Raw genomic sequence first — 27,085 nt, forward strand, 5'->3', positions numbered from 1 at the left:
GTGGCTGTTACTGGGTCTGTGCTCAGAAGGCATGCTTGGCTTAAGGAGCATTCTTTGCCTGATCATGTTAAAGCTAAATTGTCGGATGCTCCTTTAAATTAGGACCGCCTGTTTAGCAACAAGGCTGAGGGAGTTCTTAAAAAGATGGAAGATAAAGCTAAATCTATGCAAACTGTTAAATATTTTTTACAAGTTCAGCCTCCTAGATTTAGTAAGCACTGGCCCTCTAAGAATTGGTCTTTTCCAGCCCCTTCCTGGTCTTCTCAAGCCAAACCCAGACACAGCAAAACCCCCAGGTTTCAGTCCCAGGAGAGACACAGAACTAAGCCGTGGGGGGCCACCACTTCCAAATCTGGGAATAAGACTCCCCCCCTATGGTAAACTGTCTCAATGACTTTCTTTTAAAATTTCCAAGCACTTATCAACTGACTGCCCCTTTGGGGGGAAAGATTGTTCTTCGTACAAAGAATTGGGAACACATTACCCAGGACAAATGGGTTTTAAATATATTGTCCCAGGGATACAGATTTCACTTCCACATGTTGCCAACACCAAGCGGGTGGCCGGGCCTACCCCCGAATCAGTGGGCAGAGGCCCAAAACCAAGTACTTTCTCTCTTAAGCATGGGGGCTATTCAGCTGGTACCAGAAGTGGAAAAGGGACCAGGTTTCTACTCGAGACTTTTCCTGGTACCCAGAAAAGACAATTCATGGGGTCCTATTCTGGACCTGTCTACTTTAAACACCTTTTTGGAGATTCCAAAATTCAAGATGCTGACTCTTCACCAGTTACTTCTATGCTAGGTAAAGATGCCTAGTTGGCAACACTAGATTTAAAAGAAGCATACCTGCACATCCCAGTCAGGGAATCTTGCAGAAGATACCTACGCTTCAAAGCAGGCTACATGCATGATCAGTTCTCTGCACTGCCCTTTGGCTTATCTACTGCGCCCAGGGTATTCACAAAGTGCCTAGCTCCAGTTATTGCATTTTGCAGGCAAAGAAATATTCAAATGTATCCATACCTGGACGATTGTCTATTTCAGGCAGAAAGCCAGGACATACTTTTGAATCATCTGGCCTTTGTACAAAGGGTTCTAACTTGTCTGGGTTTACACCATAAATGAAAAAAAATCACACCTGGTACCCTGTCAACAAATTATATTCCTGGGAGCAAGCTTGAATACAACTTCCCAGATGGCTTACCTCACGACAGAGAAACAAATTCATTTGACAACCTACTTCAAACAAGTGGCCACAAAAACCCTGTTATATCTGCAAGACAAATACTGCAAGCCTTGGGGTTAATGGCCTCCTGCATTCTTCTAATTCCATATGCAAGACTGCATATGAGGAAACTACAGTGGTATCTAAAAAAGCCTATATTGTCAACAATCTCAAGACCTAGAAACAATGATTCCTATCATACCTTGCCTATGCCTAGAGTTCCTTTGGTGGGCAGAGGCCCAGCACCAAAACAAGGGACTGCCTTTCACACCACCCCCTGCCGCCCAAACCCTAACAGACACATCAGACTATGCATGGGGGGGGGGGGCTTACCTGGCAGGGAAGTGCATTCAGGGCAAATGGAACCCAAGTCAAATTCACCTGCATATCAATCAAAAAGAAATGTTAGCTGTACAGAATGCTCTGACAGCTTTCAAGGACCACATTCTTCCAGGACAACTAATGGTAAAGACGGACAACACCACTGTTATGTGGTACATAAGCAGGGGGGTACACATTCTTACCCACTCTGCAGACTAGCCATGGCATTATGGAACACAGCCTTGAGCTACCAAGTGCACCTACAAGCTCAGTTCCTGCCAGGAATATTAAATACACTGGCAGACGGACTAAGCAGAAACCTCATGGACCCACACGAGTTGAAACTGGAACCAAGGATTTTCAACATGTTGACATGCAAATGGGGGTGCTGCGATATAGACCTGTTTGCCTCTCCCCAGAACTACCAATTGGACAAATTTTGCACAAGGACTCCCCACAAATAAGCCTGGAAAGTGGATGCTCTGTCCTTCAGCTGGAAAAAGCCATCAGTCTATGCCTTCCCCCCTCTGCTCTCCAAAATACTACTAAACATTGAACAGGACAAACCAAGGATGATTTTGATTGCTCCAGACTGGCCGTGCCAACACTGATACCCCCTCCTGTGCAGTGTGTCTCTGTTATCTCCATGGCATCTGCCTCAAACTCCTTCCCTGCTGTCTCAGCAGGAGAACCAGATTCTGCACCCTCAGCTTCTAACACTGAACCTTGCAGCCTGGCTAATTACTTAATCTCTCCTCTACCATCCTTCATCAAACCTGTGATGGATTTCATTTTAGAGGCAAGGAGGCCTAGTACTAGAAAATCATATGCTGAAAAATGGAAAAGATTCTGTGCCTGGAACCAATCTCAAGGGATGAGCACAGCAGCGCCCAATTTACCTCAGATTTTACAATACTTAACTGAGATGCTTCACAAGGGCCTGTCTTTTTTCCTCCATTAAAATCCACGCCTCAGCCGTTTCAGCTCATTATAACACAGAATCTCTCCCCTCTTTTCTCATGCACTGTTCAAGCAGTTCCTCAAAGGGGCCAAAAATTTGAGACCACCAACCCCAGCCTGGGGCCTTAACTTTGTCTTGGAGAAACTCACTCTACCTCCTTTCGAGCCAGCTGCTACTGCGGATTTAATATTTCTTTCTTGGAAAACCACTTTCCTTTTAGCAATCACTTCAGCTAGAAGGGTATCTAAATTACCAGGCCCTTATGGCAGTGGAGCCTTTCATCATCTTTCATGCAGACAAGGTGGTATCCAGTGTGGTTCTTAATCAATCCATTCATTTGCCAACCTTCTTTCCCAATCCACAGAATAAAGGGGAACGGATGTGCACAGACCACTTAGATGTTACTTGGACAGGACTAAACCTGAAAGGAAATCTGAACAACTGCTGGTGGCATTTGCTGCAGGGGTAGAGGAAGAGGTTATTTCAAAGCAAACCATTTCTAAATGGATAAGCCATTGCATTCATTTCTGCTATAAGCACCATAGACTAAACCTGAAAGGAAATCTGAACAACTGCTGGTGGCATTTGCTGCAGAGGTAGAGGGGAAGGTTATTTCAAAGCAAACCATTTCTAAATGGATAAGTCATTGCATTCATTTCTGCTATAAGCACCATGGAAAACCTATCCCCCAGGGGATCAGACCTCACTCCACCAGGGCTGCATCTACCTCTACAGCCTTTCTCAGAGGCGTTCCTACCAGGGACATTCTAGAAGCTGCTACCTGGAGTTCTGTACATACTTTCACCAAGCATTATCGTTTGCCAGTTTTTTCTAAATCCAGAGCTGGCTTTGCCACTGCAGTCTTGCAGGGCCTTATAGCTGGCCCTAATGCTATCTAAATTCCTCCTTTTAACCATAGTACTTGGAATCTCAACAGTGAAACACGAAGAACATAGTACAGTTGTGTACACTTACCATAAATGTAGATGAGTGTATTCACTGTTGCAGTTCTGGTTACCCTCCCTCCAGCCCCCTAACTTCTTTTTGCTGTACCTCTACTTTCCTTAACTATGATTAAAAGCCTTTTTGGTGTATTTGCTTTTTTGTTGGATGTATATCTTTGTACTTTTATATTTAATTGCTTCCCATTAGGGGGGCACCTGACATCTGGGGCAGGAAAAAAGTGATGTAATGGCGTCTGCTGCTTGTTTTATACCCCTGACGACCTGACGTCATGGAAGAAGGGACAGCAACTGACGCAGGACCCAAGACTTTGTTAATCAGGCCGGCTGAGGGCTACCTGCATGCAGATAACCCAAATGTAATGACTGCAAGAGTGAATACACTTGAACATCTACATTTATGGTAAGTGTACACAACTGTACTTTTTGAGGTCTGTGCATGCAGACTTTATATTTAAGGTCTCTGGTTTATGGCCCTATGTGTGACGACCCACACACCTACAGCAACCGCTTTTGTATAGGGGACAATGTTCGGGTTGCTTGAAGCTGGGAATCCCACACTAAGAATGCTGCAACATGGATCAGGACATCTTATGGTTATGGTAAGATTTTACACAACTAGTCTCTTTCTGTTAAAATAAGTCACAACCTCTGTTATTGGCCTGGGTTTTCCATACCTGGTCTCCCCTTCCAGCAGTCACTGATGCAGTGTCCAAGGAGTCCTTTAACAAAACCTGTCCATTCCTGCATTTCACCTCTCATATAATCCAACAGTTTTGTGTTCTCACCCTCAAAAATTACAGTGTATAGTTTTAAATTAAATTTTCATCGTTATGCCCATGAGATTCAACTTAATTTGATTAATGCCCTTGTTGCCTTTTCTTAAATCTCTGTATCATTTGCTACCTGCTTGAGTGACTCCATTACCCCCTATTGGTCATTCATGTGTTCAGCAACCTCAGTTGTGGCAACCTCTACCTCTTCAAGTAAATGACAAGTGCTCCTTTCAAATTCCATTGTTCTATTAAGTATTACTTTGAGGTTTTTGACATCTTTGTCTTTGCACTTCTTTAGCATCTCTGGGGGGTAAACAGTGAAAAACTCCCAAATCTCACGCCACCCCCACCCCCCGAAAAAAATATTCTGCATCTGTAACAGAATCATTCAGTGACCAGTTTAATCCTTTTTTAGAGAGGTGCTCAAAACCACATTGGATTAAGGGTTAATACTTCAAGTGGTTTGCACATCAGTAGCAGAGCATTTCAGGAAACTGTTCAGCATAACATGTCATGTGTACAACTACATTACCCTTACTTTGAAGATCTACTGTTGTATCTTGCACAGCTTTACTTGTTTCAGTGTTGTATATTAAAGTGCCAAGTACTTGCGAAAATTCTAAACAAATTCAGTAGTGCCAGTTGTATTATATACACTACCCTGATTAATGTTTTGCATTAATGTTTTTCCATTGACACAGAGGTTCTGAAGACCATCCAGGATGGTGATGTTGATGAGCAGACAATAAAACGGTTTACTGAAGGAAATGAGAAGCCTGGAGCTTTGTGGCACATATATGCAGCAAAAGATACTCCAAAGATCAGAGAACTGCTTAAAAAGGTAGTTTGTATAGATACAGCTGCATTTAAGTTTGACTATTTTATTTGAAAAACATGTGGTTTGATTTCTGTTTTAAGGGATACACTTGTACCACTGAAATGTTTTAAAAGTGGAGAGAGCCTAATTTAGTAACTCATTTTATCAGAAATGCATTTTTTAAACTTCGTAGAAGAAAATCTCCGTTATATATTCTTTGGGTATAGTTTCCTTTTGAAATAGTTTGTTTAATATTGATTGTACTTTTTAGTTTGGGGGGATACTGACAGTTGCAGAGTGTGAATGCAGTAAAGGTGGCATGATAGAGCATATAAAACTAGCATTTGAAATTTCAGGTTGTGTGTTGATGCACAGTTAGGGGTTTACCCTCTGCTGATAATCCCCAGATGATTAAAGGAGCCTGAATGCCACAAAGGGTATGACTTCACTGGCTTTTAACCAAGTTTGTTTGCCTTCTGCTGCCTATTTAGGATGTCTTAATGTAGAAGTGCTGTAGTGCTTACTGGACAATAGTGAAGTACATTGGAATAGTGCTTGCAGCCATTGTGAGGAATGGGCTGGTCGTGGTGTGGAAACATGAAGCATTTAGGCCCATTGTTTAATTTGCAATGAACAGTCAGTGCTCTTTAATTGGCCCAAGCTGTTGACTTAATGCTTTATGCTTGGAGTTCCAACTTTTACAGAAGAGGGTCTGAAATTGGCACAAGTCCTTTGAGTTAAGGAACAATAGAGGATGTAACAAAGGTTAAGGAAGGGTTGAATGTAAGGGTGATCAGTGACATGGGCAGTGCAGAGGCCACACAAAGAAAATGGTAGTCTTGATTTTGCATTTTAAGAGTATTGTGAGGAAGGTTCTGTTGGTAGCTGTAGAGATGCCTTTTTTTTTTATCACCCATTGTGGCAGTATGGTACATTTTTGATGTATGACAACCAGTGGATTTTGCAAGATGTTCATCGTGCATACAGCTGCAGTCATAACAGATGGGTTCTCCTGCCGTCAGGTGGGTCCTCGGTCGGCCGAATTCCAAAGTCTAGGTCCGGCGTCGGTTGTCACTTCTTCCCTGACGTCAGTGCGACAGGGGGTATAAAGGAACCAGCCAACGCCATTTTCTTCAGTCTTTCTTGCCGCGCGGTGCCCGAAGCAGAAGCAGTTCGCAAGTGCCGGTCGGCCAGCTCCTGAAATTACGAAAATTTTGAAACCGAAGTCTTCTTGAAAGCTAAGTACCCCGTTGGAAAAACTTTTCTTGCCTCATACCAATGTCCGACAAAGTTAATAATTGTATTTCATGTGGGAAGCAAAATACCGCATAAGGATTTCCATTCCCTCTGTATACCTTGTTTAGGCCCAGACCACGACATCTCGGTCTGTTGCTTCTGTGCTACATTTAACAAACGCACCATTAAGCATCGGGCGGAGTTCGCCCAGCATTTTTTTGGAAAAGCATTTCACTGTATTATGTCGTCGGATACTCAGACTCCAGTTTTATCTAAAAAACGCAAGGATAAGGACTGACACACGAGGTCCGTGACCTCTACTGACACCACGCCAAAGCCGGCTGCACGTGGTCTGGTTCTCAGCGAGGCGCCTATGCAGCCCCTGACTACCGACGACACTACATTGGCGGTGTCTCCTGTGCCCGAGGTCGCAGGCTCCTTGGCCCACACCCTGACTACAGATACCGAAGCCACTCTTGGCATTGAACTGCAAAATGTGGACAGGTCTACCTCCACTCAAGGTGTCTTCAGACCTTCTTCTTTCTCCATCAAGGCTTTCACCAAGTCTAAAGCAGCCATGTACTCTGAGACGAGCTACACAGGGCCCATCTCCCGGCCCCATGCCTAAAAAGCAGATGCTTAAAATGGCTGAGGATTTAATTACTCTTATCAGGGGTTCTCAACCCCCACTGGACAAAAGGCCCAGAGTGGAGGAAGAATCCCCCTCCTCTTATCAGGGCTCCATTATTTCAGAGCACTCTGATGATCAGGAACATTCTTACTCCCCTTTTGAAGGCTCTGATGCGGAGGAGTCCATCCCTTCTGTATCCCCCCCAGAGGATTACTCATTTGGGGAAACTCTGCATACTTTAAGGGAACACTTCCACTGGGAAGGCCAAGATTATTCTGATTCCAAGAAAAGGCTTAGGGAATTTCTCTTACTACCTCAGCACAGGCCTCTGGCTATACCTCCTGTCTTGGACATCCTAGATGATGTTTACTCGGAGGCCTGCCTTAACCCGGACTCTCTGCCTCCAGCCCCAGTTACGCCCGACAGGTACTACAGGGTTCCTGACTCACACCAATTTCTATACAAAAGCCATGCTGCTGACCCAGAAACCATCTCACAGGGCCCCAAGGGAATTAAGGCCTCCACTGCTAAAAATCCAATCTGAAGTAGGAGATTCATTTGTCTGCAACCTGTGGGTTATGGATCCGATATCGGATCCGAACCGGCATGGTTTACCAGCTATGGATCCAAGCTCTCAGCTCCTCCCCTCACCCATAATGCCCTGCTCTACCCTCATGACCTCAGATCTAGTTTGCCACGCATGGTGACCAGATTGTTTTTCCAGCTCTCCAGCTAAGTGACAGTTTTCTGTATTTAAATTGTAAAATTTAAGTCTTTTTTTATATTTTTGTGTAAAAGTGTAGGTTTTCCCTTATATATATTTACTTTTAGAGGTTAATCTTAAAATTTTTTATACCCCTCCCCTCGCTGGTAGCGTAGTGTGTGTGTTGGGCCTGTGAGTGTTATGTTTTCTTTTTAAGTTACTTTTCCTTAGTTTAGTAACTTTAATTTTTAAGCTTGGGATGTCTGAACAGCCCAAGGCTATTTTCTCAAAATGCTCCGAGTGTGGCCATAAGCTTTCCCCAGCTGATGGCCACACTCGGTGTTAATGCCTGGGGTTGAACACCTCACATCTGGATGTTCCATTTGTGCAGGGTTCAACCCCAGGGCATTGAAGGAGCGGAGGTCCAAGCTTGTTTTGGCGGGCCTTTTACCGCCGGACTCGGCTCCGACCTCCGCTCCTTCGAGTAACTGCCCACGGTTATTCCTCCCCGGCTCCCCCTCCTCCTTCTGGGACTCAACCTCCCGCTTCAGGTTCGGAGGAGAGGGATGCTAGGAAAAGGGACCGGAGGGAGAAGCACCATAAGCGGCGGGCAGAGACCTCTGTTTCGGCCCCGCCAGCCAAGCGGGCTTCTCCCGTGGCTCCATTATCGGCTGGATCTCCTTCTCGGCTCCGGTCTCCAGTGTGCTTTTCACCGGGACCTGAGGAGGAGACCCGATCTCTGTCGAGGCTATCGAGGAGGCATTCAAGGCCTACCTCTGTGGCCTCGTCGAGATCAACGTACAGCCTATCGGATGCTGATCTGGACCGGATGATGAGAAGGTTCACACAGGCCCAGATGCAGATGGGAGTGCTCTTGCCTTCCCCTCTGGAGCTCGACCCCCTTTTTCAAGCCGATTGCTCCTTCTCCGACCCGCTACCCGGGTTTGGAGCAGTTGGAGCCGAGCAGCTTCGGAGCCTGGGGTGGGTCGGATCCGATAGTACTTGTTACTTCGGATCCGACCCTGCCCTCGAGTGCATCGGATCCAACCTCTCGGAGCCTGGATCCGAGCCTCGGATCCGGGGGGATCAGTGCTCCTTGGCGCCCGTCTGTGTTGGCGCACTGTCGCCGCATCCGAGCGCTTCGGCGCCGGCTCCGATCCACTCTTCGGATCCGAGGGGGAGCTGGTTGTCGGATCCTTTGGTCGAGGTCGGCTCCCCTTCAGCATTTGATGTAGTGGAGAGGGCCCTGTTGAGGGTCTCCGGACCCCCGGCACTTGTTTGGCTCCGCGCTCCCTCTGCACTGGGTCAGGCTTCCACCATCCGGCCCTTGGGACAGCCCGCTTCTGTGCCCCAAGCTGTTCCATTGGAACAGGTTGCTGCTTGCGAGGAGTCCTCTGACAGCCCCCCGGAGGATGTTCCCCGCAAGCATACGTGCAAAAGGAGGCACATTGACTCCCCCGAGTCTCTCACGGAAGACACGGATTTGGAGGAAGGGGAAGGCTCCCCACGGTCACCCCCCGAGGATGTCTCATTTGGAGACATCATGGAAATGCTCCATATAAGGGGGGGGATGGTCTGCCCCCAAGTCTTCCTCGGACTAGTCCGTGTTCTTGGAGGCATTTGAAGCGGGCCCGTCTACCTCTTGGGTGTCCCCTCCTGCCGACCCCCTGGTGGACCTCATTACCACCAGGGCGTGGAAGGAACCGGACACCGTGGAGACGATCCCTAAGAGGCCAGACAGAATCCTCAGCCCACCGTCTGACCGTGCCCATTGGAGTAAGGGGCCTCCGGTAGATGCCATGTTGACGGCGGCGGCCACCAAGAGGGAACTGGCTCAGGAGAGTCCCTCTGTCCATCCCCCGAGCAAGGAGTCTTGGATGATGGACCGCTTGGGAAAGCGGATGTTTAGTTCAGCGACCTTCTCGGTGAGGGCTCTGAACTACCTGGCACATGTTATTAGGATGCAGCGCGATCTTATTAATGAATACGCTGCATCTCCCCCAGAGTCCATGTCGGAGGAGGACAAAGTGCTGCACTCCACCCGCATGGCCACTCTTAGATCAGTTACCAATACCTCTATGTGGCTACTCTCCCATGCTACGGAAGGCGCCGCTAGAGCCGCAGGGGCAGGTCTAGTCACTAGACGCCAGGCCTGGCTCCGTCATTGCGATTTCTCAGAGCCCTTCAAAGCGTCTTTTGCGAACGCCCCATTTGATGGTTCTGCCCTCTTTGGCAAAACCGTTCGCGACACTTTGACCCAGAGCGAGAAGGACGGGAAGACGCTGTCTGCCGTCGGAATCCGCTTCTCTGCACCCCAGAGGCCCTATTCTAGGAACCAAAAGGGTCAGAAGAAGATGTGGTTCCGGAAGTCGCAGCAATCTCAGCCTGCTCCGGACAACCAGTCCTTCCGTGGCAGAGGAGGACAGGGAGGACGCCCTAGAGGCAGAGGGGCTCCCAGGAACTTCGGGTCCAGAGAACCTTTCTCTGAACGGCCCGCGCAGCAGCCCTGAGGGGTTGCCCGGCTGCTCCACTCTGGAGGCAGTCGGGGGACGTTTTTCGGAGCACCTAGCGGCATGGGAGTCCATAACATCAGACCGCTGGGTTCTCTAGATAATATCCAGAGGATACCACATTCCATTTTGTCACACACCAAAATTGAAGTCCCTTCCGGACGTCCCACCCGGTCAAAGGGAGGCTGCTTTGGCAGAAATTGGCCATCTGCTAAAGAAAAGAGCCATCCAGCCCGTCCCCCCAGACCAGATCGGATCAGGGTTCTACTCCAGGTTCTTTTTAGTGCCAAAAAAGACGGGGGACCTAAGGCCAATTTTAGACCTTTCTCTCTTGAACCTGGCAGTTCCCAAGGAGAAGTTCCGAATGGTCACTCTACAGTCTATTCTCCCCCTTCTGGGAGAAAATCACTGGATGTGCTCCATAGACCTCAAGGATGCGTACTACCACATTCTCATGGACAGACGCTCCAGGAGGTTTCTCCGCTTCCAGCTAGGAGCCAGTCACTACCAATTCCGGGTCCTTCCCTTTGGTCTCACCACAGCCCCCAGGGTGTTCACCAAAGTACTAGCAGTGGTAGCGGCCCACCTGAGGCTTCAGGGGGTGCAGGTCTTTCCCTACCTAGACGACTGGCTCCTTACCGCCCCAACAAGGCATCTACTACTATTGGCGCGAGACTCCTTTCTCCATCTTGCTCCCAGTCTGGGCATAACTATAAATACAAAAAAATCCAACCTAGCACCCTCACAGTTAATAGATTTTATAGGGGCCAGGTTAGACGCAAGGAGTTTAAAAGCCTTCCTCACTGCGGACAGAGTTCAAAATCTGCAGCTCCAGGTGCGGGCCATTCTCCACACAAATCAAGTTCCGGCGGAGTTGGTCCTGAGGGCTCTAGGGTCCATGGCGTCTGCTATAGCACTTCTTCCTCTCGCCAGGCTACATATGCGCATCCTCCAGTGGACTCTCTTAGTACAGTGGTCTTACCTTGCTCTTCCTATGCATCATCCCATTGCGATCAGCAAGGCTTGCAAGCGGTCCCTCCTGTGGTGGCTTCACTCCCCAGATCTCCACAGAGGCCGCCCTTTTTGTGCTTCTCCCCCTCTCGCCACGGTGACCACGGATGCCTCCCGCCTCGGGGGGGGGGGGGGGGCATTTTGCAGGCCGGACCGTCCAAGGCACGTGGAACGATTCAGTGACCTCACTGCATATCAACGTCCTAGAGATGAGAGCGGTGCTCTTAGCATTGGTAGCACTTCAAGTCTTTCTTCCCTTGGGAACAATTGCGATTCAGTCGGACAACATGTCGGTTGTCTGGTATATCAACAAGCAGGGAGGAACCAGGTCTTACCCTCTTTGTCGAGAAGCCATGAGGGTTTGGGAATGGGCAATCTCCACCAACCGCTTTCTCATAGCAACGCACATTCCGGGTCGGTCCAACATCCTGGCGGACAAACTCAGTCGCACCATTCTAACCCCTTACGAGTGGTCTCTCAATTCTCAAGTAGCGGAACGCATATTCGCACGGTGGGGAACTCCTTGCGATCTTTTTGCCTCTCCCTCAAACACAGTGCGACAGTTTTTTCACTCTGATTCCTCCTCCTGGAGGCTCTCCAAGAGACGCTCTGGTGCATGCTTGGCCACCCGGTCTTCTATATGCTTATCCCCCCTTGCCTCTGATGCTCCAGGTTCTTCAGAAAGCATCTCGGGTGGGTTGCAGAATGATTCTCATTGCTCCGTTTTGGCCTCGACAGATCTGGTTCCCCTTCCTAAGGTCTCACTCTGTGAATCCTCCTTGGATTCTAGATCCAATCCCGGATCTTATAACTCATCCATCCTGCCTGTCTCCTCCGAACCTGGACAACCTGAAGCTGACCGCTTGGCTGCTCCAGTTCCACTCTTGATCAGGACTCCCGGTATTTCGTCCCCTGTTAAGGCTATCCTGGTGGCAGCTCATAAACCTTCCACTAGGAAAATCTACCGTAGCAAGTGGAAACGGTTCTCTTTGTGGGCGGAGCGGCAAGGCCTGAATCCATTCACTGCTCCTCTCCCTTTGGTGCTTGATTTCTTAACCAATCTTTTTAACGATGGTGCTAGCAGTTCCACGGTCAAAGTACAACTGGCAGCAATTTCACATTATCACATTGGTCATGACTCTAATCCACTTATGTCAGCCAAGTTGTGTAAAATTTTTCTTAAAGGTACTTTCCTTCTCAGGCCCCCTGTAAAACAAGCGGTTCCTCCTTGGGACCTTTCTTTATTTCTCCAGGCTTTGACCGCTCCCCCCTTCAAACCTGCGACTACGGTAGATCTCAAATTCTTGTCGTTCAAGACTGCCTTTTTAGTAGCCATTACTTCGGCCAAGAGAGTTTCAGAGCTCCAAGCATTATCAGCTAAACCTCCTTACTTGGTCTTTCATCCGGACCGTGTTTACCTCAGGACCAACCCGTCCTTTCTTCCTAAAGTAGCTTCTGAAGCAAACATTAATCAGTCTATTAACCTCCCTGTTTTCTTCCCTAAATATGAAAACAAAGGTGAATATTAGCTTCACTCATTAGATGTTCACAGGCAACTTAGATTTTATCTAAACAGGACGGCTGGTCATAGGCAATCCGACCAGTTGTTCATTTCCTTTGCTAAATTTAATTTGGGCAAGCCAATCTCTAAAGTCTCTCTGTCTCGTTGGATTTCACAATGTATATTGTTGGCTTATCAAGCTTCAGGAAGGCCCGCACCGGAGAGTGTACACGCTCATTCAACCCGGTCAGTTTCTACCTCGGCAGCCTTTAAGGCTAGGATTCCTCTAGATGATATTTGTGCAGCAGCCACATGGGCTTCATCTCATACTTTTATTTCCCACTATAAGTTGGATCTTGCATCTAGGGTAGAGCATCATTTGGCTCGGTGCTCGGAATATCCTTCCATGATGGCCGCCCAAGATTCAGGTAGCTGGGGACTCTGTCCCACAGGTTGCAGACAAATGAATCTCCTACTTCAGATTTAGAAGTTATGTACTCACCATAACGTTCCATCTGAGTAGGTGTATTCATTTGTCTGCAACCATCCCGCCCTCCTATCCCCCTGGCCTTTCAGTTTTCTGCATATGGTGTGTTACCCTTTTCAGGGTGTTTTCTTGCTATTGGCAAACTCGATCTGAGGTCATGAGGGTAGAGCAGGGCATTGTGGGTGAGGGGAGTAGCTGAGAGCTTGGATCCATAGCTGGTAAACCATGCCGGTTCGGATCCGATATCGGATCCATAACCCACAGGTTGCAGACAAATGAATACACCTACTCAGATGGAACGTTATGGTGAGTACATAATTTCTAATTACCTTCTGAGAGAGATTCCAGATCCTTAGAGAGGTGGGGAAAAAAGGTATATACCTCGGCTACCTTAACCATGAGGGCCTTAAACTCTCAGTTCCATATGCTAAAATGCCAAGTTTTTGTTATCACAACTGAAAAGTAAAATGTCACAACCTGAACAACCAGACTTGAAGGAGTTGCAGGATTTGATGCATAGTGCAGAACAAGTGGGTAAGCATACCTTACAATGTGGTTTTGATGCTCTAGAGGCCTCATGTAGAGCTGCTGTTACAGGATCAGTTATACGTAGACATGCCTGGCTCAAGGAACAAACCTTGCCTGATCATGTCAAAGCTAAATTACTAGATGCCCCTCTTCAAAAGGATGTATTTGGTGCTAATGCTGAGGAGGTATTAAGGAAAATGGAAGAAAAGGCTAAATCAATGCAAACTGTGAAAGATTTTCTACAGGTACAACCCCCACATTTCAGAAGAAATTGGCCTTCCAAAAATTGGTCCTTTCCAGCCACGGACAGACCCCAAAGAGGCAGGCGCCTGAGGGGCAGAGGACAATCCCAAGGATCCTTTAGAGGCAGACAATGGCAAGCTCCTACACAAAGAGGTGGTGAGGATAACTCGCAATCATTCAGAAAGCAAGCCCAATGACTTCCCCTTTGCATGCCAAGCAAGACTCAAATGGCAGCCCCCTTAGGAGGAAAGCTGGCATTATTTTCAAAGAATTGGCATATTGTCACAAAAGACAAATGGATCCTGGACATTATAAACAGAGGCCTCAGATTCCATTTTCACACCCTTCCAAAAATGAGAGAGGCATGCCAAACCTGCCACACAATCAAAGGGCAGAGGCACAAAGGCAAATTACAGAGCTCATAGACATGAAAGCTATTCAAGAGGTACCTACGCACGAACAAGGTCAAGGTATTTATTCCAGGCTATTCCTGGTACCAAGGAAGGGAAAAGATTGGAGACCTATTTTGGACCTGTCTATCCTAAACACATTTCTACTCGTACCAAAATTCAAGATGCTCACTCTACAGCAACTTCTTCCCATGCTGGGCAAGGAGTCTTGGCTGGTAACATTGGACCTCAAGGAGGCATACCTGCATGTCCCAATCAGACAAAATTGCAGAAGATACCTCATATTTCTTGCAGGTTCAACCCATTATCAATTCTCTGCATTGCCCTTTGGCTTATCTACTGCACCCAGAGTATTCACAAAATGCCTGGCATCAGTAATTGCCTACTGCAGACTTCAAGGGATACAAATATACCCTTATTTGGACGACTGCCTGATCAAAGCGGACACCAAGCACATTCTTCTGAAACATCTGGCTTACGTAATAATGTTGTTGAGCTCTCTGGGATACACAGTCAACAAAAAGAAATCAAGGCTAATACCCTCTCGGAAGATAATTTTCCTGGGTGCCAACTTGGACACAAACACCCAGATGGCCTACCTCACGCCAGAGAAGCAGGGGCAACTAACTCAATACTTCAGAGCACTAGCAAATTGCACCAGGCTGACTGCAAGGAAAATCCTGCAGGCTCTGGGATTCATGGCATCTTGCATCTTACTGATCCCATGTGCAAAGCTGCATATGAGGAAACTTCAATGGTACCTGAAAAACATATGGTCTCAACACAGCCACAGTTTGGAAACAATAATACCACTAATTCCATGTCTGCAAAAGGAATTTCTGTGGTGGGCTCAAGCATGCCAAACAAACACAGGTCTTCCATTCAGCAAGCCTCAAGCAAATCAAGTCATCACAACAGACGCCTCGGGCTACGCCTGGGGGGCGCACATGACAGATCGGTGCATTCAGGGCAAATGGTCCCAAAAAGAAAAGCACCTTCACATCAATCAAAAGGAAATGCTAGCAGTAATAAATGCTATTATAGCTTTTAAGGACCTTCTACAACCAGGCCAACTGTTGATAAGAACGGACACCACAGTTGTGGTACATAAACAGGGAGGAACACATTCATACCTCTTATGCAGACTGGCCATGTCACTTTGGAACATGGCCATGGACTTACAAATCGAACTACAAGCACAGTACTTGCCAGGCAAGGAAAACACGCTGGCAGACAACTTAAGCAGAAATATGACAGATCCACACGAATGGAAGTTGCATCCAAAAATTTTTACAGAAATAATCCAAGCTTGGGGAAGGCCAGACATAGATCTTTGCCTCCCACAAAAATCACCAATTGACAAAATTCTGCTCAAGGATTTTCCATCCAAAGGCCAGGAGAGTGGACGCTCTCTTTCAGTTGGACATCATTGACAGTTTATGCCTTCCCACCTCTTCCTCTGCTGCCTAAAGTTCTATTGAAAACCAGAGCAGACAGACCAAAGATGATCCTCATTGCTTCGGACTGGCCAAGACAACAGTGGTACCCACTCCTGAGGAGCCTGACGCATTCCCCACCATGGACCCTGCCTCTAATGCCTCTTCTCTTGACTCAGCACAGCTTCAAAACTCTTCACAGCCAGCTAAAAACACTCAATGTAGCCGCATGGAAGATTCCTTAGCATCACAGCAGGCCCTACTCTCCAAGGAGGTGCAGGATGTCATTTTGGAGGCCAGAAGGCCGTCAACTAGAAAAGCTTACTCCGCAAAATGGAAACGGTTTTGTGCCTAGAATGAGAAAAAGGGCCAGGATCCTGAGAAACTGAATTTACCTCAAATACTACAGTACTTAGCTGAGCTGCTAAGCAGTGGACTTTCATTCTCCTCCATCAAAATCCATGCCTCAGCCATTTCTGCAGAATACAACACTGATCCACCCTTATTCTCTCACCCTCTCTTAAGACAGTTCCTCAGAGGGGCTAAGAATCTAAGACCCCCAAGAAAACAATCAATACCTGCTTGGGATCTCAATTTCATTCTAGAAAAACTGACCTTACCTCCCTTTGAACCAGCTGCCTCATCAGATTTGCAATATTTGTCCTGGAAAACAGCTTTTCTTCTGGCAATTATCTCAGCTCATAGAGTTTCAGAACTACAAGCTCTCATGGCTGTGCAGCCTTTCATCATCTTCCATCAGGACAGCGTTTCCTTACGAACCAACCCGTCCTTTATGCCTAAAGTGGTATCCAGGGTAGCTTTGAATCAGGCCATACATTTACCTACCTTCTATCCTAATCCCCAAAACAAAGGGGAGAGACTACTACACTCCTTGGAGATCCACAGACAACTTTGTTGTTATCTGGACAGAACAAAGCCTTTCAGAAAATCAGAACAGCTCTTTGTGTCCTGTGCTGTAGGAGCTCAAGGAAAGCCAATTTCGAAACAGTCTCAAAATGGGTAGCCCACTGCATACACTTTTGCTATTCTTTTCATGGCAAAACTGTACCTACAGGCATCAGATCTCACTCCACAAGGGCCACAGCTACCTCTGCAGCCTTCCTCAGAGGAGTTCCTACCAAAGATATTTTGGAAGCAGCCACTTGGAGTTCTGTACATACCTTCTCCAAGCACAACCACCTACCATTATACTCCAAAACTAGAGCAGGCTTTGCCACTGCAGTCTTGCAGGGCATCCTGGCTCCTCCGATTTCCACCTAGTGCCTACCACCCCTTTCTTAGCTTTGGGATTCTACCCATCTGTTATGACTGCAGCTGTATGCACGATGAACATAGTACAGTTTTGTACCTACCATAAATGTAGATGTTCGAGTGCTAATACAGCTGCAGTCCAGGTTTCCCTCCCTCCTTCCCCTCTTGGGACAGGCCTACAGGCTAACACATCCTCATACAGCCTAATTGGGGTATTCATTTATGGTGTATTTGCTTGCAACTACTGTTTTTTGATTTTACTGCATTGCATTATTACATAAATTTATGTATTGCCTTCCTTCTGGGGGCACCTGACATCTGGGGCAAGAAAAACTGAAGAAAATGGTGTCTGCTGGTTCCTTTATACCCCTGTCACACTGACATCAGGGAAGAAGCGACAACAACCGACGCCGGACCTAGACTTTGGAATTCGGCCGACCGGGGACCCGCCTGACGGCAGGAGAAACCCATCTGTTATGACTGCAGCTTTATTAGCACTCGAACATATACATTTATGGTAGGTACAAAACTGCACTTTTTGCATGATGTCTGTTTTTTGAAAAGTAGTTGGTCAGGAGTTTGTCTGATATACATCGTGCATACAGCTGCAGTCATAACCAGATGGGTTATCCTGCCGTCAGGCGGGTCCTCGGTCGGCCAAATTCCAAAGTCTAGGTCCGGCGTCGGATGTCGTTGCTTCTTCCCTGACGTCAATACGGCAGGGGTATAAAAGAACCAGCCGACGCCATGTTCTTCAGTCTTTCTTGCCGCGCGGTGCCCGAAGCAGTTTGCAAGTGCCGGTCGGCCAGCTCCTGAGATTACGAATATTTTTCAGCCGAAGTCTTCTTGAAAGTGAAGTACCCCGTTGGGGAAACTTTTCTTGCCTCAGACCGATGTCAGACAAAGTTAATAATTGCATTTCATGTGGGAAGCAAATACCGCATAAGGATTTCCATTCCTTCTGCATTCCTTGCTTAGGCCCAGACCACGACATTTCGGCCTGTCGTTTTTGTGCTAGATTCAACAAACGCACTATTAAGCGTCGGGCAGAGTTCGCCCAACACTATTTTGGTAAATTTAATTACATTATGTCGTTGGATACTCCGACTCCAGTTCTGAGTAAAAGACGCAAAGATAAGAACCGACATACGAGGTCCTCGACTTCTACCGACACCACGCTAAAGCCGGCAACAAGCTCCGATTCTCAGTGATGTGCCTACGCAGCCCCTGAGCACTGATGACACTTCTTTAGCGGTGTCTTCTGTGCCCGAGGTCGCAGGCTCCTCGGCCCCCACCCCGACTACAGATACAGACGTCACTCTTGGCGGGGAAACTCAGAGTTTAGACAGGCCTGCCACCTCTCAAGGTGTTTTCAGGCTTTCTTCTTTTTCCATTAAGGCTTTCACAAATCTAAAGCAGCCATGAAAACTAAAAGACAAGCTCCACAGAGCTCCTCTCAAGGCCCCATGCCTAAAAAACAGATGCTGAAAATGGCTGAGGATTTGATTACTCTTACCAGGGGTTCTCAACCCCCCTCGGACAAAAGGCCCAGATTGGAGGAAGACTACCCTTCCTCGGACCAGGCCTCCAGTACCTCAGAACATTCTGAAGACCAGGAATATTCATACTCCCCTTTTGAAGATTCTGATGCGGAGGAGTCCATTCCCTCTGTCTCCCCCCCTGAGGACTATTCTTTTGGGGAAACCTTGCATACCTTGTGGTAACACTTTCACTGGGAAGGCCAAGATTACTCAGATTCCAAGAAAAGGCTCAGGGATTTTCTCTTGCTTCCTCAGCACAGGCCTCTGGCTATCCCTCCGGTCTTAGACATACTAGATGATGTGTATTCAGAGGCCAGCCTTAACCCAGATTCTTTACCACCAGCTCCTGTTAAGCCTGACAGGTATTACTGGGTTCCTGATTCACACCAATTCCTATACAAAAGCCATGCTGCTGACCCAGAAACTATTTCACAGGGTCCCAAGGGAATTGAGGCCTCTACTGCCAAAAATCCATTACCTTCAGAGTGAGATTCCAGAGCTTTAGAAATGTGGGGGGAAAAAGGTATACACCTCGGCCACTTTAACCATGAGGGCATTAAACTGTCAGTTCCATATGTTAAAGTATCAACAGTTTTTGTTATCTCAGTTGAAAAGCAAGATGCCACAACCTGAACAACCAGACTTGAAGGAGTTGCAGGATTTGTTGCATAGTGCAGAGCAAGTGGGTAAACATACCTTGCAATGTGGTTTTGATGCTTTAGAGGCCTCGTGTAGAGCTGCTGTTACAGGGTCTGTCATAGGTAGACATGCTTGGCTCAAAGAGCAAACCTTACCAGATCATGTCAAAGCTAAATTGCTAGATGCACCTCTTCAAAAAGATGTATTGTTTGGTGTTAAAGCTGAGGAGGTATTAAAGAAAATGGAGAAAAAGGCAAGATCAATGCAAACAGTGAAAGATTTCCTACAGGTACAACCTCCACGTTTCAGCAGAAACTGGCCTTCAAAAAATTGGTCCTTTCCAGCCACGGACAGATCTCAAAGAGGTAGATACAGGCGCCTGAGGGGTAGAGGGCAATCTCAAGGATCATTTAGAGCCAGACAATGGCAAGCACCTACACCAAGAGGTGGAGAGGATAGATCACAGCCATTCAGAAAGCAGACACAATGACTTCCCCCTTTGCATGCCAAGCAAAGCTTTAATGGCAGCACCTTTAGGTGGAAAACTGGCATTATTTTTGAAAAATTGGCATATTGTCACAAAAGAGAAATGGATCCTGGACATTATAGACAGAGGCTACAGATTCCACTTTCACACCCTTACAAAAATGAGAGGCATGCCAGACCTGCCACAGAATCAAAGGGCAGAGGCACAAAAACAAATTTCAGCTCTCATGGACATGAAAGCTATTCGAGGTACCTGCACATGAACAGGGTCAAGGTTTTTATTCCAAACTATTCCTGGTACCAAGGAAGGACAAAGATTGGAGACCCATTTTGGACCTATCCATCCTAAACACATATTTATTCGTACCAAAATTCAAGATGCTCACATTACAGCAGCTTCTTCCCATGCTGGGCAAGGAGTCTTGGCTGGTAACACTGGACCTCAAGGAGGCATACCTGCATGTCCCTATCAGACAAGATTGCAGAAGATACCTCATATTTCTTGCAGGTTCAACCCATTATCAATTCTCTGCATTGCCCTTTTGCCCTTTGGCTTATCTACTGTGCCCAGAGTGTTCACGAAATGCCTGGTATCAGTAATTGCCTTCTGTAGACTTCAAGGGATACAAATATACCCATATTTGGACGATTGCCTGATCCAAGTGGACAGTAAGCACATACTTCTGAAACACCTGGCGTTTGTAATAAAGTTGTTGAACTTTCTGGGATACACAGTCAGCAAAAAGAAATCAAAACTAATACCCTCTCAAGCAATAATTTTCCTGGGTGCCAGCTTGAATACAAACACCCAGATGGCCTACCTCACGCCAGAGAAACAAGGGCAACTATTTCAATACTTCAGAAAAATGGCAACCTTCACCAGGCTGACTGCAAGGAAAATCCTGCAGGCTCTGGGATTCATGGCATCTTGCATCCTGCTAATCCCATGTGCAAAGCTGCATATGAGGAAACTTCAATGGTACCTAAAAAACTTATGGTCTCAACACAGCCCCAGTTTGGAAACAATTATACCACTCATTCCATGTCTCCAAAAGGAATTTCTGTGGTGGGCTCAAGCATGCCGAAGAAACATAGGTCTCCCATTCTGCATGCCTCAAGCAAATCAAATCATCACAACAGATGCCTCGGACTACGCCTGGGGGGCGCACATGTCAGATCAGTGCATTCAGGGCAAATGGTCCCAAAAAGAAAAGCACCTACACATCAATCAAAAGGAAATGCTAGCAGTGAAAAATGCTATTATGGCCTTCAAAGACCTACTGCATCCAGGCCAGCTATTGATAAGGACAGACAACACCACAGTGATGTGGTACATAAACAGGGAGGAACTCATTCATATCCCCTGTGTAGACTAGCCATGTCTCTTTGGAACACGGCTCTGGAATTACAAATCCAACTTCAAGCACAATTCCTGTTAGGCAAGGAAAACATGCTGGCAGACAACCTAAGCAGAAATATGACAGATCCACACGGATGGAAGTTGCATCCTCAAGTTTTTGCAAAGATAATTCAAGCATGGGGAAAGACCATACATAGATGTCTTTGCTACCCACAGAAATTACCAATTGAGAAAATTCTGCTCAATGACCTATCATCCACAGGCCTGGAAAGTGGACGCACTTTCTTTCAGTTGGACAACATTGACAGTTTATGCCTTTCCACCTCTTCCTCTGCTGCCCAGAGTTCTGTTAAAAGCCAGAGCAGACAGGCCAAAGATGATTCTCATTGCTCCAGACTGGCCAAGACAACACTGGTATCCACTCATGAGGAGCCTGACGCATTCTCCACCATGGATCCTGCCTCTAGTGCCTCTTCTGTTGACCCAGCACAACTTCAAAACTCTTCACAGTCAGCTGAAAACACTCAATCTAGCCGCATGGAGGATTCCTTGATTTCCCAACAGACCATCCTCTCCAAGGAGGTGCAGGATGTCATTTTGGAGGCCAGAAGGCCTTCTACTAGAAAAGCCTACTCCGCCAAATGGAAACGGTTTTGGGCGTGGAATCAGAAAAAGGGACAGAATCCTGGGATACTGAATTTACCTCAAATATTACAGTACCTCGCTGAGATGCTAAACAGTGGACTTTCATTCTCCTCCATCAAAATCCATGCTTCAGCCATTTCTGCACAATACAACACTGATCCTCCTTTATTCTCTCATCCTCTCTTAAGACAGTTTCTCTGAGGGGCTAAGAATATAAAACCCCCAAGGAAGCAACCAGTACCTGCTTGGGACCTCAATTTCATTTTAGAAAAACTGACCCTGCCTCCATTTGAGCCAGCTGCTTCAACAGAGCTGCAATATTTGTCATGGAAAACAGCCTTCCTTCTGGCTATCACCTCAGCACGCAGGGTTTTGGAACTGCAAGCCCTCATGGCTGTGCAACCTTTCACCATTTTCCATCAGGACAGAGTCTCCTTACGAACCAACCCTTCCTTTATACCAAAGGTAGTATCCAGTGTAGCCTTGAATCAGGCTATCCACTTACCTCCTTTTTATCCTAATCCACAAAACAAAGGGGAGAGACTACTACATTCCTTGGACATTCACAGACAGCTTCATTATTATTTGGACAGGACAAAGCCATTCAGAAAATCAGAGCAACTCTTTGTGTCTTATGCTACAGGTGCTCAAGGAAAGGCCATTTCCAAACAGACAATCTCAAAATGGATAGCCCACTGCATACGCTTTTTTTATTCATTTCATGGTAAAACTGTTCCTACAAGCATCAGATCTCACTCCACAAGGGCCACAGCTACCTCTGCAGCTTTCCTCAGGGGGGTTCCTACCAACATTATTTTGGAAGCAGCCACTTGGAGTTCTGTGCATACTTTCTCCAAGCACCATCACCTACCACTATACTCTAAATCTAGTGCGGGCTTTGCCACAGCAGTCTTGCAGGGCATCCTTGCTCTTCCTAGTTCCACTTAGTGCCTGCCACCCCTTTTTAGCTTTGGGATTCTACCCATCTGTTATGACTGCAGCTGTATGCACGATGAACATAGTACAGTTTTGTACCTACCATAAATGTAGATGTTCGAGTGCTAATACAGCTGCAGTCCAGGTTTCCCTCCCTCCTTCCCCTCTTGGGACAGGACTATTAACAAACACCTCCTCATACAACCTGATTGGGGTATTCTTTTATGGTGTATTTGCTTGCAACTACTGTTTTTTGATTATATTACATTGCATTATTACATAAATTTATGTTTTGCCTTCCTTCTGAGGGCACCTGACATCTGGGGCAAGAAAAACTGAAGAAAATGGCGTCGGCTGGTTCTTTTATACCCCTGCCGCACTGACGTCAGGGAAGAAGCAACGACATCCGACGCAAGACCTAGACTTTGGAATTTGGCCGACTGAGGACCCGCCTGATGGCAGGATAACCCATCTGTTATGACTGCAGCTGTATTAGCACTCTAACATCTACATTTATGGTAGGTACAAAACTGTACTTTTTGTTCTTCTCTGTATAATGTTTTCTAGTCCTCTGTTAATGTCAGTGTTTGTATTGATCACAGCTCTAGTAGCCAACCAGGAGAGGCTAAGCCCTGAGAGAACATTAGTCTGATAAGAAAAATACTTGTCTACACCCTGGCATAAAAAATACACCAAAAAAAGGGATGGAATGAGGTAGCATCCACTGATGTCCTTCTGTTCTCATGTTGCAGTAGTTTTATTGGAGAATCCTTTGCCTCAGGCAACCCGAATGTCTGCTCTTGTACAAAAGCTTTCAGCCTGATTGCTGTTGGTGTGTGGGACATCACATGTAGGGCCATTAACCAGGGGCCTTAAATGTGGCATCTACACACCCAAACCTCAGACCTTTCCTGCCACAGTCGAACGTTGTATCGATTGCATCACTTCTCTTTATCAAGATGTCCACGGAGATGTCTCAAGACATCTGTTCAGAATCAAGGCCTACAATGTCTCCAAAAACTACTCCTTTAAAAAGAAAATTACAAAACGAAGCGTTTTTCTACCCCTCCTGAAGGACAACCTGACTGGCAGTCCTTTACTTAGTCCCTGATGCAGGCCTTCATGGCCCTTAGGCCTACACCCACCTCAGCCCCCTCCATTCCAGTGCTCAGCCCAAGACCTACTTCTGTTGCCTCACTCCTACTATCTATTCCCCCAGGAAGAAGATGAAGTAGCCCTCTCCTCTTGCTCAGAGGAGACTATTACCTATTCATCACAGATAGCCTCCCCCATGGAATATTCTTCTCCAGATGAGGATTCTGTTCGTAGCATCATAGGAGGTTACTAGGCTATTGGCCCTGAGGCCTTTATAACCCTAGCCAAGAGTTTAGCCCATGTTTAGACAAGTCAGCACCCTGAGCCCCTGTTCAGCAGGGACATGGGTGGAATCCCAGGAGTGTATTTTCTGTTTCCCATCCAGTTATCCATGTTGTGCTTAAAAAGGAATAATGAGGTACTCTGCTTGTTGAAAGAGATTCCCCTCCAGAGGACTTGATCTTTGGTGAAACTATCACTAAGATAAAAGAATACTTCAAATGGGATGCTTCCCAGATGACAGAAACTCAGATACTTTGAGTTGTTGCAGGTTGAATCACCCTCCCCATTAGCCATTCCTCCACTGATCCCTGCGTACCTTGACACATTTACTTCCTGCTCTAAGAACCCTGACTCTCAAGCCACCTGCCCCAAAGAGACCAGACCATTTCTGTGAAGTGCCTGATGACCACAAATTCCTAGTAAAAACTCCCTTGGTGGACCCTACTATTATAGCTTTGGCCCCAGATAGACTATCTAGATTGCTGCCTTCATTTTTTAACTTCAGATAAAGGCAGTAAAATTATGGATAGGCTGGTCAAGAAGACTTACCCCTCCTCCACCCTGACCTTCAGAGCAATTAACTACCCGAACACACGCGTTTAAATATGCCTTGGAATCCCAAGCCTTTACACTTCTGAACTCCTTGCCTGCCTCCCCTAACAGAACGGAAGCCAGGCACTCCATCAGTTGCAGTTATGACGCAGCAGAGGCCTCTGCTAGATCAGCTGCAACTACATCAATTCTGTGTAGATACTTCTGGCTTAGGCTCCAACCACTGCCAGAAGATTTTTAGTCCAAAATCTTAGATGCTCATCTTGGTAATAACCTTCTGTTTGGTAAGCAGTCTGCAGAGTTATTTAAAAATCTACAGCAGAAGAGCAAAAAGCTGCAGGATGTTATGTTGGTCTCTCCCATACCCAAGTATTATAGAAATTATCCTGCTAAGACATCCTATGTCAGAAGGTCCCCTCTATGACCACCTCTGACTCTAGCAGGCATAGGAAAAAGGGACTTAGGAGACAACCTTCCTCAAGGACTACCTCTTCTCAGCTAGCCCAAAGACAGTAATTTCAGGACATAATGGTAACAATGCACGACTGCCTCTCCACCTCCCCCCCCGTCTTCTCGTCTCTCTCACTGTCTGCCCCTTTGGAAAGAAATCACCACAGACAGCTGGGTGCTGGCAGTAGTGGAAAAAAGGATATTTCCTATCCTGGCAGGAAAGACCCACCCTACAGGGCATTCCTTTCCCACCCAAAAATCAGCTGCACCTAATTCCCCACATTATCCAGGATATACGGGCACAGGGCACCATAGAACCTGTCCTACTAGGACAAGAAGGAAAAGGCTTTTACTTCAAACTTCCTAATTCCAAAAAAAGGATGGACCATGGAGACCATTCCTGAAAAAAGTCCTCTTTCAGAATGCTGTCCCTACACACCATGCTTCCATTATTGCCACCACAAGCATTTATGGCCACTTTAGACCTAAAGGAGGCTTACCTCCACATCCCCATACAGCCAAACCACAAGAAATGCTTCCACTTTGCTGGCCCTTGCTCTCATTTTTAATTTACTGCCTTGCCCTTTGGTTTGTCCAATGCACCAAGCGTTTTCACCAAATGCCTATCTCTCACCATAGCCTTTTGCAGGACCAAGGGAATACAGATCTGTCCCTACCTAGGCAATATTTTGATTCTTGCAAAAAAAAGGTGACACTCAAAAATCATCTCCAGTTCTCTATGTCCCTGTTTCAGAGACTAGGTTTCACACTGAACCTCCCCAAGTCCTGTCTGTCCCCAGAACAAGACAAGGTCTTCCTGGGATGCAGGATTCGGACAGACCTAATGAGGGCATTTTTACCCCAAGACAAAGTAATCTCCCTGACGAGCCATTTCCAAGGCTACCTCCAGATAAGACCTGCTGTCAGCAAGACAGTTTGTGCCTTCTGGGTCTTATGGCAGCCACCATACCTATGCTTCCCCTAGCCAGGATGCTCATGAGAAAGCTCCAGTGGTATTTAAAGAATGTATGGTCCCAGCACAGCCATCCTCTAGACTTCCAAATACCCTTTCCTACCTTGTCTACAAACAGAACTGAGATGGTGGATACAACTGGTTCACAAGAATCCAGGACTACTACTCCTTCCCCCCACACCAGCTCAACGTATGCACACAGATGCATCGGATCTGGGCTGGTGGGGCTACTGTGAAGGGACTCGAGGTACAAGCACCCGAACCATATCCATGTCAGGGAATTGACAGCAGTCATTTAGCCCTGAAGGCTTTTCTCCCTATTCTTCAGCCAGGTCCTCTGCTAATCTTCACAGACAACACCACTGTCATCTTGTTACATCAACAAACGGGAGGGGGGCAAGGTCCCACCTACTATGCAGGCTGGCAGTGCAGATTTCGCAATTAATTTGAATCAGAAAAACTTATCCCTGCAGGCAACATACATCCCTTCCCAGGACAGCCTTCAGGCAGATACTCTAAGCAGATCATTCTCTCTACATTATGAATGGATGCTACACAGGGAAGTTTGACATTGTCCACCAGTGGGGTACACCACACACAGATCTGCTTGCCCCCCCCCCCGAACAAGCAACTGACAAAATTGTGTACCAAACACCACTCTCCCCTTGCTTGGAGAGTGGACGCCTTCACCATCTCGTGTAAGGGACGGTTTCTGTATGCCTTTCCACCCTTCCCTCTCATTCAGAAATTCCTCCTGAAGATGCCAAAAATCTTGCTGGTTACTCCCTACTGGTCCAAAGGCAGCATTGGTTCCCCCTTCTACAATCTCTCGCCAAGGGCAATCACCATAAGTTACCTCACAAGGTGGACCTACTCGCACAACAGAAAGGAACTCTCAACTATCCACACCTAGAGATGCTAAGCCTAACTCACTGAACTTCTAGTACCCTTCAGACACTGCTACACAGAGGAAATGCTTTCTATCCTGCAGGAGGCCAGGAAACCTAACACAAGGAGATCCTACATTACTGAGTGGGACAAATTCTCCAAATTGAGTCTCCAAAGACATAAGGACCCCCTGCTAGCTGATGTCCC

The 27,085-nt window shown here is 46.8% G+C and overlaps 1 protein-coding gene across 1 annotated transcript in view; it reads left to right on the forward strand.

Annotated features, from left to right (window-relative positions):
- KDM3A (lysine demethylase 3A) overlaps window positions 1-27,085 on the forward strand; it is a 2,231,127-nt gene that overhangs the window by 1,891,639 nt on the left and 312,403 nt on the right. The window contains exon 24 of the mRNA XM_044063465.1: window positions 4,948-5,087. Coding sequence (XP_043919400.1) covers window positions 4,948-5,087 — 140 coding nt within the window. The remainder of the gene's footprint in view (window positions 1-4,947; window positions 5,088-27,085) is intronic.

The sequence above is a fragment of the Protopterus annectens genome, chromosome 2.part1, assembly GCF_019279795.1.
Source record: "Protopterus annectens isolate FY-2018-M chromosome 2.part1, PAN1.0, whole genome shotgun sequence".
Taxonomy (NCBI): Eukaryota; Metazoa; Chordata; order Ceratodontiformes; family Protopteridae; genus Protopterus; species Protopterus annectens.